The sequence below is a fragment of the Anolis carolinensis genome, chromosome 1 (genome assembly GCF_035594765.1).
Source record: "Anolis carolinensis isolate JA03-04 chromosome 1, rAnoCar3.1.pri, whole genome shotgun sequence".
NCBI lineage: Eukaryota > Metazoa > Chordata > Lepidosauria > Squamata > Dactyloidae > Anolis > Anolis carolinensis.
In genome coordinates, this window is record NC_085841.1 from 38279146 (window position 1) to 38295184 (window position 16039).

General features: G+C 46.3%; 1 protein-coding gene across 8 annotated transcripts in view; it reads left to right on the forward strand.

Annotated features, from left to right (window-relative positions):
* Positions 1-16039, forward strand: part of dnah14 (dynein axonemal heavy chain 14) — a 362578-nt gene that overhangs the window by 144225 nt on the left and 202314 nt on the right. For all 8 annotated transcript variants that reach the window (XM_062972594.1, XM_062972581.1, XM_062972591.1 and 5 more), the window contains 2 exons: positions 10411-10515; positions 10609-10727. In XM_062972594.1, the coding sequence (XP_062828664.1) occupies positions 10411-10515; positions 10609-10727 (224 nt within the window). The remainder of the gene's footprint in view (positions 1-10410; positions 10516-10608; positions 10728-16039) is intronic.

The window sequence follows — 16039 nt, forward strand, 5'->3', positions numbered from 1 at the left end:
GTAATCTAGAACATCTAAGAACTGCCCGCAAACTAAATCAGAGGCAGCAACGTTGGGCTTTATTCTTCGAACGTTTCGACTTCCAGATTCATTATGTGACCCCAGCCCAGACCAAGCAAGCAGACGCCCTGTCACGTAAACCGGAATACGCTGCAGGACGCAAGGAGACCTTTGAATCCCAACTACTACAACCCGAGAACTTTGCCACGCTCACAGTGGGGAACACCAAATCCATTCCCATTGGTTCAACTTCCTCTACTCCAGGACCCCTCTGTGCTCAAGAAATCAGGGCTAGTCAGCAAGCAGATGCCTGGGCGCAGGACCAACTTCGCCAAGGTCTGCATTTTCCCTTTTCGCTTAAGGATGGGCTGCTTTGCTATAGAAATCATGTTTATATCCCACCCGGACCGGGCAGGGAAAAAGCGCTTCGTCTGTGTCATGATTGCAAACCAGCAGGACACTTCGGACTATTTAAAACCATGCATCTGATCCTAAGGGATTTTTGGTGGCCCAAGATCCGCAAGGATGTGGAAAAATATGTCAACACCTGCCCAGTATGCCAGCGCTCCAAGATAAGAAGGGAGAAGCCCTCAGGACTTTTACACCCCCTTCCTACCCCATCTCGCCCATGGGAAATAATTTCTGCGGATTTCATCACTGACCTACCACCTTCCTGTGGATTCACCACGATCTTAGTGGTGGTGGACCTTTTCACCAAGTTAGCCCATTTCATTCCCTGCGAAGGCCTCCCCACGGCCAAAGAGACTGCGGATCTATTCCTTCAACATGTTTTCAGACTACATGGATTGCCCAAGAGTTTAGTCACAGACCGTGGATCTCAATTCACCTCTCGTTTTTGGAAGGCGCTACAAAAACTATTGGGCATAGACTCTCGCTTATCTTCAGCTCATCATCCCCAAACAGATGGGCAAACGGAGCGCACCAATGCCACTTTGGAGCAGTATCTTCGCTGTTATGTAAACTACCAACAGGACAATTGGGCTTCTCTGTTACCACTGTCTGAGTTTGCCTACAACAATGGAGTTCAAGCTTCTACCAAAGAAACGCCGTTCTTTGCAAACTACGGCTTCCATCCACGTTTCTTTCCCCCTGTCATTGAAACTTCAGAAGTTCCCGCAGCAGAGGATTGGCTGCAGGAACTCACAGCGGTACAACAACTTTTGCTCCAGCAACTGGACCAAGCCAAGGAGGACTATAAACGCCACGCTGACAAACATCGCCAGCCGGGCCCCGAAATCAAGGTAGGAGATCGGGTTTTTCTGTCCACTCGCTTTCTGCCCTCCCACCGCCCTTGCCGGAAGTTAGATGCCCGTTTCATTGGCCCCTATCCAGTGGTGGCGCAATTAAACCCCGTGACTTTCAAACTCCAACTTCCGCGTTCAATGCGCATTCACCCAGTGTTTCACCGTTCCCTGCTCCTTCCGGCGGATGGTGTGCGTCCTGATACAGACCAACCGGCCCCCCCTCCTGTTTTGATGAATGGGGAGGAGGAGTTCGAGGTTGAGGACATTTTGGATTCTCGCTTTCACCGCCGCCGCCTACAATATCTCATTGACTGGGTGGGTTTTGGCCCTGAGGAACGCTCTTGGGAAGACGCCTCCACAGTCCATGCTCCTGAGCTAACCCGTCGCTTTCATCAGACCTATCCCGCCAAGCCGCGACCTCGCGCCTCGGGGAGAGGGCCCCAGTTTGGGAGGGGCCTTGAGGAGGGGGATAGTGTGATGACCCATGGGCCTTGTAGTCCTGCTCAGGACATGGTAATTCCTGATGAAGATGAAAACTTGGGTTTTTTACCTTCCCAGTCTGAACTGGATTCCTCTCAGCCAGATCTTTCCCAGGCAGATCTGGGAACCTTGCACCTGCAAGAAAGTTGTCTCCCAGAAGTATGTCAAACAAGCCCAGAGCCTACTTCTCCCGTGTTCTTGCGCCGGGAGTTTTGTAAACAACAGAGAAGTTTGGATTCAGCTTCGCGCAGGAGTGCAAGAATTGCAGCTAAGAATGTAGCCAATTAAGACTGCTTCTCGTGAGAATCTTTAAGGAGTTTAACATCTGGTCTCAGAGTTTAGCTTTCGTTTCTGATTCCCAGAGAACTGCTTCGGTGGGAAAGTTAGACTCTATATAGGTGTTTTGCCCGCGTAGTAACTTCGCGGAGTCAATTCGTCAGCCTACGGAGCGAGTTGTGTCTGGACAGCGCGCTCCGATTCAAGCCTCGCTCCTGCTCAAGCCTTGCCTTGCTATCCAGCCTTCGCCTTGCTTCCCAGCCTTTGTTTATCTACGGACTTTGCCTCGTTTCCCAGGACCAATCCTTGCCTTGTTCCACGGATTTTACCAAGTTATTCCACGGACCTTGTTCTTGTTCCTAGTTACCTTGTTCCACGTTTTAAGCCTTGTTTCAAGTATCAAGTTATTTCCTAGCCTCGCTCAAGTTTCATGGACTAAAGGACCTTGTCATCTCCCCTCACTTTGCTTGTCAAAGTGAGTGTTTCGGTTATTGGATTACAACTTTGGACCTTAATATTTCATATTGGACATTATTTCTTTGGACTAATTTTGACCTTTCCTGGAAGGTCTGCTTCTGGACTATCTTTTACATTTGCTTTTACTAACTTTATATATTTCCTTAATAAAGATATTAGATAGAATCTGGCCTCTGCGTATGGTTATTGGTGCTCTGTAGCCTGGGTCGTGACACCCCAGCCCAGACCAAGCAAGCAGACGCCCTGTCACGTAAACCGGAATACGCTGCAGGACGCAAGGAGACCTTTGAATCCCAACTACTACAACCCGAGAACTTTGCCACGCTCACAGTGGGGAACACCAAATCCATTCCCATTGGTTCAACTTCCTCTACTCCAGGACCCCTCTGTGCTCAAGGAATCAGGGCTAGTCAGCAAGCAGATGCCTGGGCGCAGGACCAACTTCGCCAAGGTCTGCATTTTCCCTTTTCGCTTAAGGATGGGCTGCTTTGCTATAGAAATCATGTTTATATCCCACCCGGACCGGGCAGGGAAAAAGCGCTTCGTCTGTGTCATGATTGCAAACCAGCAGGACACTTCGGACTATTTAAAACCATGCATCTGATCCTAAGGGATTTTTGGTGGCCCAAGATCCGCAAGGATGTGGAAAAATATGTCAACACCTGCCCAGTATGCCAGCGCTCCAAGATAAGAAGGGAGAAGCCCTCAGGACTTTTACACCCCCTTCCTACCCCATCTCGCCCATGGGAAATAATTTCTGCGGATTTCATCACTGACCTACCACCTTCCTGTGGATTCACCACGATCTTAGTGGTGGTGGACCTTTTCACCAAGTTAGCCCATTTCATTCCCTGCGAAGGCCTCCCCACGGCCAAAGAGACTGCGGATCTATTCCTTCAACATGTTTTCAGACTACATGGATTGCCCAAGAGTTTAGTCACAGACCGTGGATCTCAATTCACCTCTCGTTTTTGGAAGGCGCTACAAAAACTATTGGGCATAGACTCTCGCTTATCTTCAGCTCATCATCCCCAAACAGATGGGCAAACGGAGCGCACCAATGCCACTTTGGAGCAGTATCTTCGCTGTTATGTAAACTACCAACAGGACAATTGGGCTTCTCTGTTACCACTGTCTGAGTTTGCCTACAACAATGGAGTTCAAGCTTCTACAAAAGAAACGCCGTTCTTTGCAAACTACGGCTTCCATCCACGTTTCTTTCCCCCTGTCATTGAAACTTCAGAAGTTCCCGCAGCAGAGGATTGGCTGCAGGAACTCACAGCGGTACAACAACTTTTGCTCCAGCAACTGGACCAAGCCAAGGAGGACTATAAACGCCACGCTGACAAACATCGCCAGCCGGGCCCCGAAATCAAGGTAGGAGATCGGGTTTTTCTGTCCACTCGCTTTCTGCCCTCCCACCGCCCTTGCCGGAAGTTAGATGCCCGTTTCATTGGCCCCTATCCAGTGGTGGCGCAATTAAACCCCGTGACTTTCAAACTCCAACTTCCGCGTTCAATGCGCATTCACCCAGTGTTTCACCGTTCCCTGCTCCTTCCGGCGGATGGTGTGCGTCCTGATACAGACCAACCGGCCCCCCCTCCTGTTTTGATGAATGGGGAGGAGGAGTTCGAGGTTGAGGACATTTTGGATTCTCGCTTTCACCGCCGCCGCCTACAATATCTCATTGACTGGGTGGGTTTTGGCCCTGAGGAACGCTCTTGGGAAGACGCCTCCACAGTCCATGCTCCTGAGCTAACCCGTCGCTTTCATCAGACCTATCCCGCCAAGCCGCGACCTCGCGCCTCGGGGAGAGGGCCCCAGTTTGGGAGGGGCCTTGAGGAGGGGGATAGTGTGATGACCCATGGGCCTTGTAGTCCTGCTCAGGACATGGTAATTCCTGATGAAGATGAAAACTTGGGTTTTTTACCTTCCCAGTCTGAACTGGATTCCTCTCAGCCAGATCTTTCCCAGGCAGATCTGGGGACCTTGCACCTGCAAGAAAGTTGTCTCCCAGAAGTATGTCAAACAAGCCCAGAGCCTACTTCTCCCGTGTTCTTGCGCCGGGAGTTTTGTAAACAACAGAGAAGTTTGGATTCAGCTTCGCGCAGGAGTGCAAGAATTGCAGCTAAGAATGTAGCCAATTAAGACTGCTTCTCGTGAGAATCTTTAAGGAGTTTAACATCTGGTCTCAGAGTTTAGCTTTCGTTTCTGATTCCCAGAGAACTGCTTCGGTGGGAAAGTTAGACTCTATATAGGTGTTTTGCCCGCGTAGTAACTTCGCGGAGTCAATTCGTCAGCCTACGGAGCGAGTTGTGTCTGGACAGCGCGCTCCGATCCAAGCCTCGCTCCTGCTCAAGCCTTGCCTTGCTATCCAGCCTTCGCCTCGCTTCCCAGCCTTTGTTTATCTACGGACTTTGCCTTGTTTCCCAGGACCAATCCTTGCCTTGTTCCACGGATTTTACCAAGTTATTCCACGGACCTTGTTCTTGTTCCTAGTTACCTTGTTCCACGTTTTAAGCCTTGTTTCAAGTATCAAGTTATTTCCTAGCCTCGCTCAAGTTTCATGGACTAAAGGACCTTGTCATCTCCCCTCACTTTGCTTGTCAAAGTGAGTGTTTCGGTTATTGGATTACAACTTTGGACCTTAATATTTCATATTGGACATTATTTCTTTGGACTAATTTTGACCTTTCCTGAAAGGTCTGCTTCTGGACTATCTTTTACATTTGCTTTTACTAACTTTATATATTTCCTTAATAAAGATATTAGATAGAATCTGGCCTCTGCGTATGGTTATTGGTGCTCTGTAGCCTGGGTCGTGACAGGTTCGCTGGTCATCTGTCATGAGTGCTTTGATTATATTTTCCTGCATTGCCAGGTGTTAAACTTGGAAGGCCCTTATGGTCTCTTCAAATCATCATTTATCTCAATCACTATTTGTTAATCCTCCACAGCAAGTAGATTCTTCTGCTACTACTATTCTGAATCTTTTCCATCTTTGGCTTCTTTGCCTAATGTGGATGTCCAGGGCCCAGCTAGCCCTTATCTAGCTGTCTTATGTTGGCCTTGAGTTCTTCATATCAAAATCTATATGGTTTGATATCTGTGCAACTCTTACTTTAGTTGCTGCTCCAGTTTTCCAAGTTGTAGACTCACAAAGCACAGCACCAGTAGTGCTCAAGTAATCTCAAATCTTGGCTCAAGCCAGCCTCATTGCCTCTTATTTTTTTTGCCTTTCCATGTATTTGTCTATCTAGATAGTACATCTTTCCTTTTTTACATATCCGTATGGTTGAGAAAGTAGAAGAGGCAACAAGGGGATCAGCTACTCTTGATCTCATCCTAACAAACACGGAGGACCAGATCAATGTAGTTGAAGTGGTCGGATCTTTAGGGGTAAGCGACCGTGTGCTCCTGCAGTTTGCGATACAAAGGAAGGCCGAAACTAAGACAAGTCAAACCCGCATTCTGGACTTTAGGAGAGCTGACTTCCAAAAAATGAAGAAAATACTGAACGGCATTCCATGGACGCCAGTACTAAAAGTCAAGGGAGTTAAGGATGGATGGGAGTTTTTGAAAAGTGAAATACTCAAGGCACAAATGCAAACAGTGCCAACAAAGAATAAAAATAAGCCAAGCGCAAAGAAGCCAGAATGGATGTCCATAGAACTTCTAACTGGTCTAAGACTCAAAAAAAAAACATACACAAGAAGTGGAAAAAAGGAGAAATCACCAAAGAAGAATTCAAACAAATAGCCCACTCCTGTAGGGAAAAGGTTCACAAGGCTAAAGCGCAAAACGTGCTCAGGCTTTCCAGAGATGTTAAAAACAATAAAAAGGGCTTCTTTGCTTACTTCGGTAGGAAAAGGAAGAATAAGGAGTCGATAGGGCCTCTGCGAGGAGAAGATGGGGAAATTCTGACGGGATAGGGAAAAGGCAGAACTATTTAATGCCTTCTTTGCCTCAGTTTTCTCACAAAAAGAAAACCAGCCTTAACCTCAGCAACATAGAGTGGATCAAGGATTAGGGGAAATCCAACCCCAAATAGGGAAACAAGTTGTTCAGGAACACCTGGCCGCTCTAAACGAATTCAAGTCTCCAGGGTTGGATCAACTACACTCAAGAGTATTGAAGGAAGTTATTTCGGAACCACTAGCAATCATTTCTGAGAGTTCTTGGAGAACAGGAGAAGTCCCAGCAGATTGGAGGAGGGCGAATGTGGTCCCTATCTTCAAGAAGGGAAAAAAGGATGATCCAAACAATTACCATCCGGTCAGCCTCACATCGATACCAGGCAAGATTCTAGAAAAGATCATTAAGGAAGTGGTCCGAAAACACTTAGAAACAAATGCGGTCATTGCTAATAATCAACACGGATTTACCAAAAACAAATCATGCCAGACTAATCTGATCTCTTTTTTCGATAGAGTTACAAGCTGGGTAGATGTGGGGAACGCCGTGGATGTAGCGTACCTGGATTTCAATAAGGCCTTCAACAAGGTCCCCATGACCTTCTGGCAAACAAGCTAGTCAAATGTGGGCAAGGCAAAACTATGGTTAGGTGGATCTGTAATTGGTTAAGTGAACAAACCCAAAGGGTGCTCACCAATGCGTCATCTTCATCTTGGAAAGAAGTCACGAGTGGAGTGCCGCAGGGTTCCGTCCTAGGCCCAGTTCTGTTCAACATCTTTATTAACGATTTAGATCAGTGATTCCCAAAGTGGGCACTACCACCCCCTGGTGGACGCTGCAGTGATCCAGGGGGTGGTGATGGCACCTATTAGGCACAGGGGCGGGGCAAGGCCAGGTGCGGGGCCTCTTTCCAAGTGTCAGAGACAAGTCTGAGCACCTGAGGCGCCTGTTAGGACACAGAAGGCGGAGCTAGAGGAGTAGGCGGTGCCTCCTCAGATACAGGGCTGAGCCTCTGTACCTCTCCTGAGAGGCCTTTTAGGACTAAAGGGCAGGGCTAGGGGTGGGGTGGAGCCTCTTACCAATTCCGCAAGACAGGGCTGAGCCTCTATACCTCCCCTGAGGCATTTGTTAGAACACGGGGGTGGGTTATAGAGGTTTAGCCCCGTCAGGCACTTGGGAAGAGGCCGCGCCCACTCTAGCCCCGCCCCCTGTGTCCTGGCAGGCGCCGCAGACAGGGATAGAAGCTCAGCCCTGCCTCAGAGCTCGTAACTCTGACCATCCAAGTCCTGGCTGCCCATTTGTGGCCCTGCCCCCTCCCCCTCCCAGCCCTGCATCTTGGACTAGGGGAGAGGCTCAGCCCCGCCCTCTTGAGCAGGGGCCATGCCCACCCCTCTAAGCCATGCCCTCCTATCCAAGGGGTGCTGAGTAATATTTTTTCTGGAAAGGGGGCAGTAGGCCAAATAAGTTTGGGAACCACTGACTTAGATGAAGGGTTAGAAGGCATGATCATCAAGTTTGCAGATGACACCAAACTGGGAAGGATAGCCAACACTCCAGAAGACAGGAGCAGAATTCAAAACGATCTTGACAGATTAGAGAGATGGGCCGAAACTAACAAAATGAAGTTCAACAGGGACAAATGCAAGATACTTCACTTAGGCAGAAAAAAATGAAATGCAAAGATACAGAATGGGGGATGCCTGGCTCGACAGCAGTCCGTGTGAAAAAGATATTGGGCAACTAAAATGACCAAGGGTCTGGAAAACAAGCCCTATGAGGAGCGACTTGAAGAGCTGGGCATGTTTAGCCTGCAGAAGAGAAGGCTGAGAGGAGACATGATAGCCATGTACAAATAGAGTAGAATCTCACTTATCCAACATAAACGGGCCGGCAGAACATTGGATAAGCGAATATGTTGGATAATAAGAAGGTATTAAAGAAAAGCCTATTACACATCAAATTAGGTTATGATTTTACAAATTAAGCACCAAAACATCATCTTATACAACAAATTTGACAGAAAAAGTCGTTCAATACACAGTAATGTTATGTTGTAATTACTGTATTTACAAATTTAGCACCAAAATATTACGATGTATTGAAAACATTGACTACAAAAATGCGTTGGATAATCCAGAACGTTGGATAAGGGAGTGTTGGATAAGTGAGACTCTACTGTACATTGCATCCAATAATGTTTTTGTCCTTGGGCGCAGAAACAAGTTCCCAGGTTCCATTCTGATGTAAAGAGTAGTTCCTCCAATGCTACATTTTTTCATTTTTCTTTCTCACTCAGTGGCAAATTTTGCACTTCATTTCAAGATGATGGTTCTTGAAGGTCTGTTGTCTTAGCCATATAAACTAAGAGAATTGCGGGAACCGCCCTTGTGCTTCTGTCTGACCTTTCAGTGGTGGTGCTGTTTGATCACTGGGAGGTACTGCTTCCACATGTTCACTTGATGGCTGGGCTGGAGTGAGTTGAGTCAAAGGTATAAGAATGGTGGGGTGATTGTTCTGATGTGACACCTCCTTTGCCCTTTCAAACCAACAATGTTTCCTGATGTTTCCCACAAAAATGACAAATCTTATCACTTTTATTTTGAAATCATTGCCTTTAGAGCTATTCTCTTTGCAGTAGCTAAAGAAGATAGACTGTTTTTTCTCATTCTTTCTAGAGATTCTGCCTTTAGGTGTGAAATCACATTATCCAAAATTAGGGTTTTTTTCTCTGTATTAGTATTTTTCATAATTAATACAAAATTCTCATAACTTCCATGAATTTCACCAAAATTATGGCTATTTCAATGTTGTTATTGATATTCACACCCACTGATCTTAATTGATCAATTAAGGATCTCATGTGTTGCAGGATATCATCCAAACTTTCTTCAGCATTCATCTTAGCTGTGAACAGCTTGTGATACACCAACATGCTTTCATCAAAAGAACTCTTGCTGTAGATTTTCTCCAAATGTGCAAATGTGGCCTTTGCCATGACATCATGAAGCTCTAAATAGTTTGGGAGCTGCCTAGTTCTGCGATCACATCTTCCCCTACGAACCCACATAGGCTCTAAGATCTGCAGGAGAGGCCCTTCTTTTGCTCCCACTTCTGTCTCAAGCACGTTTGGTAGGGACGAGGGAGAGGGCCTTCTCTGTGGTGGTCTCCCGGCTCTGAAACTCTCTCCCCAGAGAGATTAGACAATGTCCACATTCCGTAAAGAGCTAAAATGTGAATGCTCCATTGTGCTTTCGATTAAACAGTTCACAAGATATTCAGCCCCCAACCAGCAGTTCCCACACTTTATCCCTGTCCTTCCTCCTATATGTTTAGTGTTTTAAACTTACATTGCTCTTTTACTTCTAATTTATCATTGGCACTTACATTTTTGTCCACCAGCCCTGTTATGAAATTCTATTGCACAGTTCTCTTCCCCCTGAATTTCAGTACCCATTACTGCTCAGACTTTTGGCTGTTGATGATGCTGTTTTTATGTTATTGCCTTGTTGTAATGTTGTTGATTCTATTGAGATATGTTTTAATCTATGTTTGGTTTTAATTCTTGTTGGATCGGGCTTGTCCCCATGTAAGCCACCCCAAGTTCCTTCGAGGAGATGGAGGCGGGATATAAAAATAAAGTTATTATTATATTATTGTGGCTGTAAAAGAATTCTGTTTCGCATTGAGGACTGCAGATTTGAGCAGTGTTAGGTTGACTTCCAACAAAAAAAAATGTATTTCTCAAAGGAAGTAATATACATAATAGTCTAAATCAAGTCTTTATAAGATGATTTAATATAAGGTATAAAATAATCTAGCTTGTGCTGCTGTTTGTTTGAACTAACCCTAACACAAATGATAAAAATGGAAACAAGTTGAAGGAAATGAGGTTATTGAAGCAAGTTCATATGGGCTAAAAATGTAGAAAATGTGTAAAATGTTGTATTTCATTTAATGATTTTAATTAAATATTATCTTATTTTTAATTTGGGGACAGGACCATCTTGAAGTTAAACGTATGATTTTCCCAAGATTTTATTTTCTCAGCAATGCTGAACTTCTTGATATATTAGCTGAAAGTAAAAATCCTGATGTTGTGCAGGTAATAATTTCACTTTCTCCCCCCTTTTCAATTTTGCACACAGCTATTGGCTTAATGTTTATAATTCTGTTTTGCTTCACATCTGTGCTACAGCCTCATCTTGTGAAATGTTTTGCAAATATAAGGAAAATATATATACGTCCACAAGAACAGAGACCCCCAGTCATTCTAATGATTAGATCTGCTGAAGGGGAAATTCTTCTATTGCCAAAGTACAGTATGCATTTATTTTACATTTCTAAAATGCTTGTAATAATTTGGTAAGAAAATATGATTTCAGTGATTTTAGGCAATTTACAAAACTATGTCTTATAGATATTTCTGTATGTTTGAGTTGATAATTATCTCTAAAATCTATTGCTACTATTTAACAATGTAAATAAAAATATGTAAAAAGGGCAAAGCAAAAGAAAAACAAATTCCCTTAAAAATATTAATTCTGGAGGTATTGCTGGCCGTTGTTTTAAGTGTAAAAAGTTGATTAATGGTGGTGGTGGTAACGCCTGGAACAAGATTCTTCTTGTATAGCTAGGCTTTGTGGCCTAAAAGCGTTAGCAGGAATTCTTCCAGTTTAGTCATTTTCTTAACAGAAATTCTACCCTTATCCTTTTTGTAAATTATAATGAAATGTATTTTAAACTGGCATTTGACATTTTTCAGATCACTAGCCACTGTTAATCCAGATTTAGAATTGATGATTTTAACTCTTTCTTTGTATTAAGGAAAAAGTCATTTTCACGTTAACAAACCCTGAATAGACTTGCCCTGTCAGTGCTGTCTCTAGAATCATAGAATTGTAGAGTTGGAAGAGACCTCATGGGCCAACCAGTCCAACCCCCTGCAAGAAGCAGGAAAATCTCATTCAAAGCAGCCCTGACAGATGGCCATCCAGCCTTTGCTTAAAAGCCTCCAAAGAAGGAGCCTCCACCACACTCCAGGGCAGAGAGTTCCACTCTATCAGATGTTTAAAAAATAGAGAGGTCCGCAAAATTAAACTCATAGAGAAATCTCCATCAAGGATCAATCTATTAAGTTGTACAACTGAAATAAATGTTATATTATCATTTTAAAATACTATTCTTTATATGCCTGCTTAATGTTTCCAGGGACTACTGAACAAATGCACTTTTTTAAATGAAGGAAAATTGTAATTAGGGAATAACTTGTAGGGTTTGCATATGGTATTTAGTAGAGTTGGGCAAAAAAGTCGTATCCATCATATGTCAGATCTAATTCGTATGTTTTGTTGCTTTTGAATGCGGTTCCAACACGGGTTATCCAATTTTTCTAATGGTGTTGTATGTTTTTCGGTACTAAAGCCATGCATTTTTAAAGCGTCCAAACCTGGTTTTGACAGAGGTGCAGCCTAGCCTGCGTTTACCTCCCTGTGGCCAATTGCAGTGCATGTTCATGTAAGGGGAGGTGCTTGTATGTCCTCCATGCAAAGCGCCTGCAGAGCGCCTCGTGGCTCATTCATGCTCAGGAATTAGAGAGGGAGGTTGGGTGTTGGTGTGCTCTCAGGCAGGAATTTTCTACTGCACCATTGTTTCCTTATCTGGTGGGCAACTGGGCATTGCTGGCTGCGGCGCTGATTGCTTGGGGCCAGGACAGGGAGGGCATTAAAAGAAGATACTGGGAAAAGGGTGGGTGGGAAAAGGACGAGTGCTGCTTTTTCTCCCGGGTCGGCGGGGCTGCCCGCCAGTTCTTCCATTTCTGCTGGCCGGCAGTCTATTGTTTGTTTGCTTGCCCTGGCATTCCTTACAGCCTGGTGGTGGGCATTGCTGGCTACAGGCTCGGGTCCATTCCTTTGTGCGGCGCCATTGTTTGGGGGGGGGGAGGCTTATTTTTCTTTAAATATTTGAATAATAAAGAAGTAAAGCAACACAACGTTTTATTTTAAATTCCAAAGGTTGGGGCTGGGAGGGCGAGTGTGCCGCTTTTTTTTTGTAATTAATGGACATCATTGCGAGCAGTTAGTAGAAGCTTTTTGGAGGTGGTAGGGGGAAAGGGCTTATTTGTTGTGTGTTTGTGGCCTTGGCTATGTGGCCACTGGCCAGGCCTCCTCAAGGGTACTACTCCAAGGCTTACTCAAGCCCTTGTCTGTCTCTGGCTTTGTGTGTATCATAGGGTTACATTGCAAAGCCCATCGCTCTCTCCATCCGCATCAATACCTGCTGGGCAGAGCACTCCAAAGCCAGGAATGCTTCGCAAGTTACACTCTCCGGCTCCTTCCAAGCAGGCCTCTTGTGTGCTAGGGTTGCATTGCAAGGCCCATTGCTCTCTCTCTCTCCACCCACATCAATACCTGCCGGGCAGAGCACTCCAAAGCCAGGAGTGCTACGCAAGTTACACTCTCTGGTGCCTTCCAAGCAGGCCCCTTGTGTGCCAGGGTTGCATCAATACCTGCCAGGCGGGGCACTCCAAAGCCAGGAGTTCTTCGCAAGTTACACTCTCCGGCTCCTTCCAAGCACTCTCTGCTGATAACTCTACCTCTGCTGCTAGCATGAAGAGTTTGGGTGAATGCGGGTCGGGTCGTCCGACTTCTGGCCGTGGCCAAGCCACTGCCCATACTTTGTTGGGCAGCAAGAAAGGGAGGGGGACATTCAGCCAACAGCAATGTGAAACATTGGGAAGTGATGGAGATGGTGATTCAGCCACCTATTCCACTGTGGCAATTAGACCCCAACCCCGAGACAATTGTCATCCATTAGAGCCGATGCCACTGACGTAACGGAACTTGGCAGTGTTGTTGTCTTGGAGCCACAGGTGGGGACTGTCAGGACCCAGGCTGCAGAGCACCAATAACCATACACAGAGGCCAGAATCTATCTAATATCTTTATTGTGGGAATATATAAAGTTAATAAAAACAAGTGTAGAAAATAGTCCAGAAGTAGACCTTCCAGGAAAGGTCAAAATTAGTCCAAAGAAACAATGTCCAATATGAAATATTAAGGTCCAAAGTTGTAATCCAGTAACCGAAACACTCACTTTGCCAAGCAAAGTGAGGGGAGATGACAAGGTCCTATAGTCCATGAAACTTAAGCAAGGCTAGGAAGTAAACTTGATTCTTGGAACACTAGGCTTAATTCAAGGCAACAAGAAACGAGGAGCAAGAACAGGATCCGTGGTAAATTCGTGGCGAGGTCCGGAAAGCAAGGCAAGGTCCGTGGAGCAAGGCAAGGTCCTGGGAAGCAAGGCAAGGCTGGAAACGGGAGCAAAGGGCTTGAACGCGGGAGTAGCGTAGTCCACACACAACCTACTTCCGAAGCTGACGAATTGACTCCGCAAGATCCCTACGTGGGCAAAACACCTAAATAGGGTCTCGTTTTCCCGCCAAAGAACAATTCTCTGGGGAACCAGAACCGAAAGCCATCCTCTGTGTCCAGATGCATGACTCCCTAAAGTTTCCCATGGGAAGCAGGCTTAATCAGCTGAATGCCTGGCAGCAATCCTAGCGCTCCTGCGAGACGCCTCCTGAGCGCCTTTCTGTTGTTTATAATAATCACGGCGAGAAAATGGGGGAGATTTCGGCTCAAGGCTTGTTTGGCAGACTTCTGGAAGGCAAATCTCCTGCAGGTGCAAGGGCTCCAATTCTGGCTGAAACGGTGGGAAACCTAAGTTTTCCTCTTCATCTGTCACAACAGTGCTAGGAACGGGACTACATGGCCCATGAGTCATCACACTATCCCCCTCCTCAAGGCCCCTCTCCAAAATGGGCTCTCTTCCCGAGGTGCGGGGCCGCGGCTTGGCGGGGTAGGCCTGGTGGAAGCGGCGGGCTAAATCGGGGGCATGGACTGTGGAAGCGTCTTCCCAAGAGCGTTCTTCGGGGCCAAAACCTACCCAGTCAATGAGATACTGAAGGCGGCGGCGGTGGAAGCGAGAATCCAAAATGTCCTGAACCTCGAATTCCTCCTCCCCATCCACCAAAACAGGAGTGGGGGCCGGCCGGTCTGCATCAGGGCGCACACCATCCGCCGGAAGGAGCAGGGAGCGATGTAACACTGGATGAATGCGCATAGAGTGCGGAAGTTGGAGTTTGAAAGTCACGGGGTTAAGTTGCGCCACCACTGGATAGGGACCAATGAAACGGGCATCTAGCTTCCGGCAAGAGCGGTGGGAGGGCAAAAAGCGAGTGGACAGAAGAACCCGGTCTCCTACCTTGATTTCGGGGCCCGGCTGGCGATGATTGTCAGCGTGATGTTTATAGTCCTCCTTGGCTTGGTCTAGTTGCTGGAGCAAAAGTTGTTGTACCGCTGTGAGTTCTTGCAGCCAGTCCTCTGCTGCGGGAACTTCTGAGGTTTCAATGACAGAAGGAAAGAAACGTGGATGGAAGCCGTAGTTTGCAAAGAACGGGGTTTCTTTAGTTGAAGCCTGGACACCATTGTTGTAGGCAAACTCCGACAGCGGCAACAGGGAAGCCCAATTGTCCTGCTGATAGTTTACATAACAGCGAAGGTATTGTTCCAAAGTGGCATTGGTGCGCTCAGTTTGCCCATCCGTTTGGGGATGGTGAGCCGAAGATAAACGAGAGTCTATGCCCAATAGTTTTTGTAGTGCTTTCCAGAAACGAGAGGTGAATTGAGACCCACGGTCTGTGACCAAACTCTTGGGCAAGCCATGTAATCTGAAAACATGCTGAAGGAATAAATCTGCAGTCTCTTTGGCCGTGGGGAGGCCATCGCAGGGAATGAAATGGGCTAACTTGGTAAAAAGGTCCACCACCACTAGGATCGTGGTGAATCCAAGGGAAGGTGGTAGGTCAGTGATAAAATCCGCAGAAATTATTTCCCATGGACGAGATGGAGTAGGAAGGGGATGCAGTAGCCCTGAGGGCTTCTCCCTTCTTGTCTTGGAACGCTGGCATACCGGGCAGGTATTGACATATTTTTCCACATCCTTGCGGATCTTGGGCCACCAGAAATCTCTTAGGATCAAATGCATGGTTTTAAATAATCCGAAATGCCCTGCTGGCTTGCAGTCATGACACAGACGAAGTGCTTTTTCCCTGCCCGGTCCTGGAGGGATGTAGACGTGATTTCTATAGCAAAGCAACCCATCCTTAAGCGAGAAGGGAAAATGTAGTCCTTGGCGAAGTTGATCTTGAGCCCAGGCATCCGCCTGTTGACTGGTCCTGATTTCCTGAGCGCAAAGGGGCCCTGGAGTAGAGGAAGTAGATTCAATTGGAGTGGATTTGGTGTTCCCCACTGTGAGCGTGGCAAAGTTCTCGGGCTGCAGCAATTGGGATTCAAAGGTCTCTCTGCGCCCTGCAGCATATTCTGGTTTCCGTGATAGAGCATCTGCTTGCTTGGTCTGAGCTGGGGTTACATAATGGATCTGGAAGTCAAAACGCTCAAAGAATAAAGCCCAGCGCTGCTGCCTCTGATTTAACTTGCGGGCAGTTCTTAGATGTTCTAGATTCCGATGATCAGTATGGACCTCAATGGGAAATTTGGCCCCTTCTAACCAATGTCTCCAAGTTTCAAAGGCTGCCTTTATGGCCAAAAGTTCTTTTTCCCAAATAG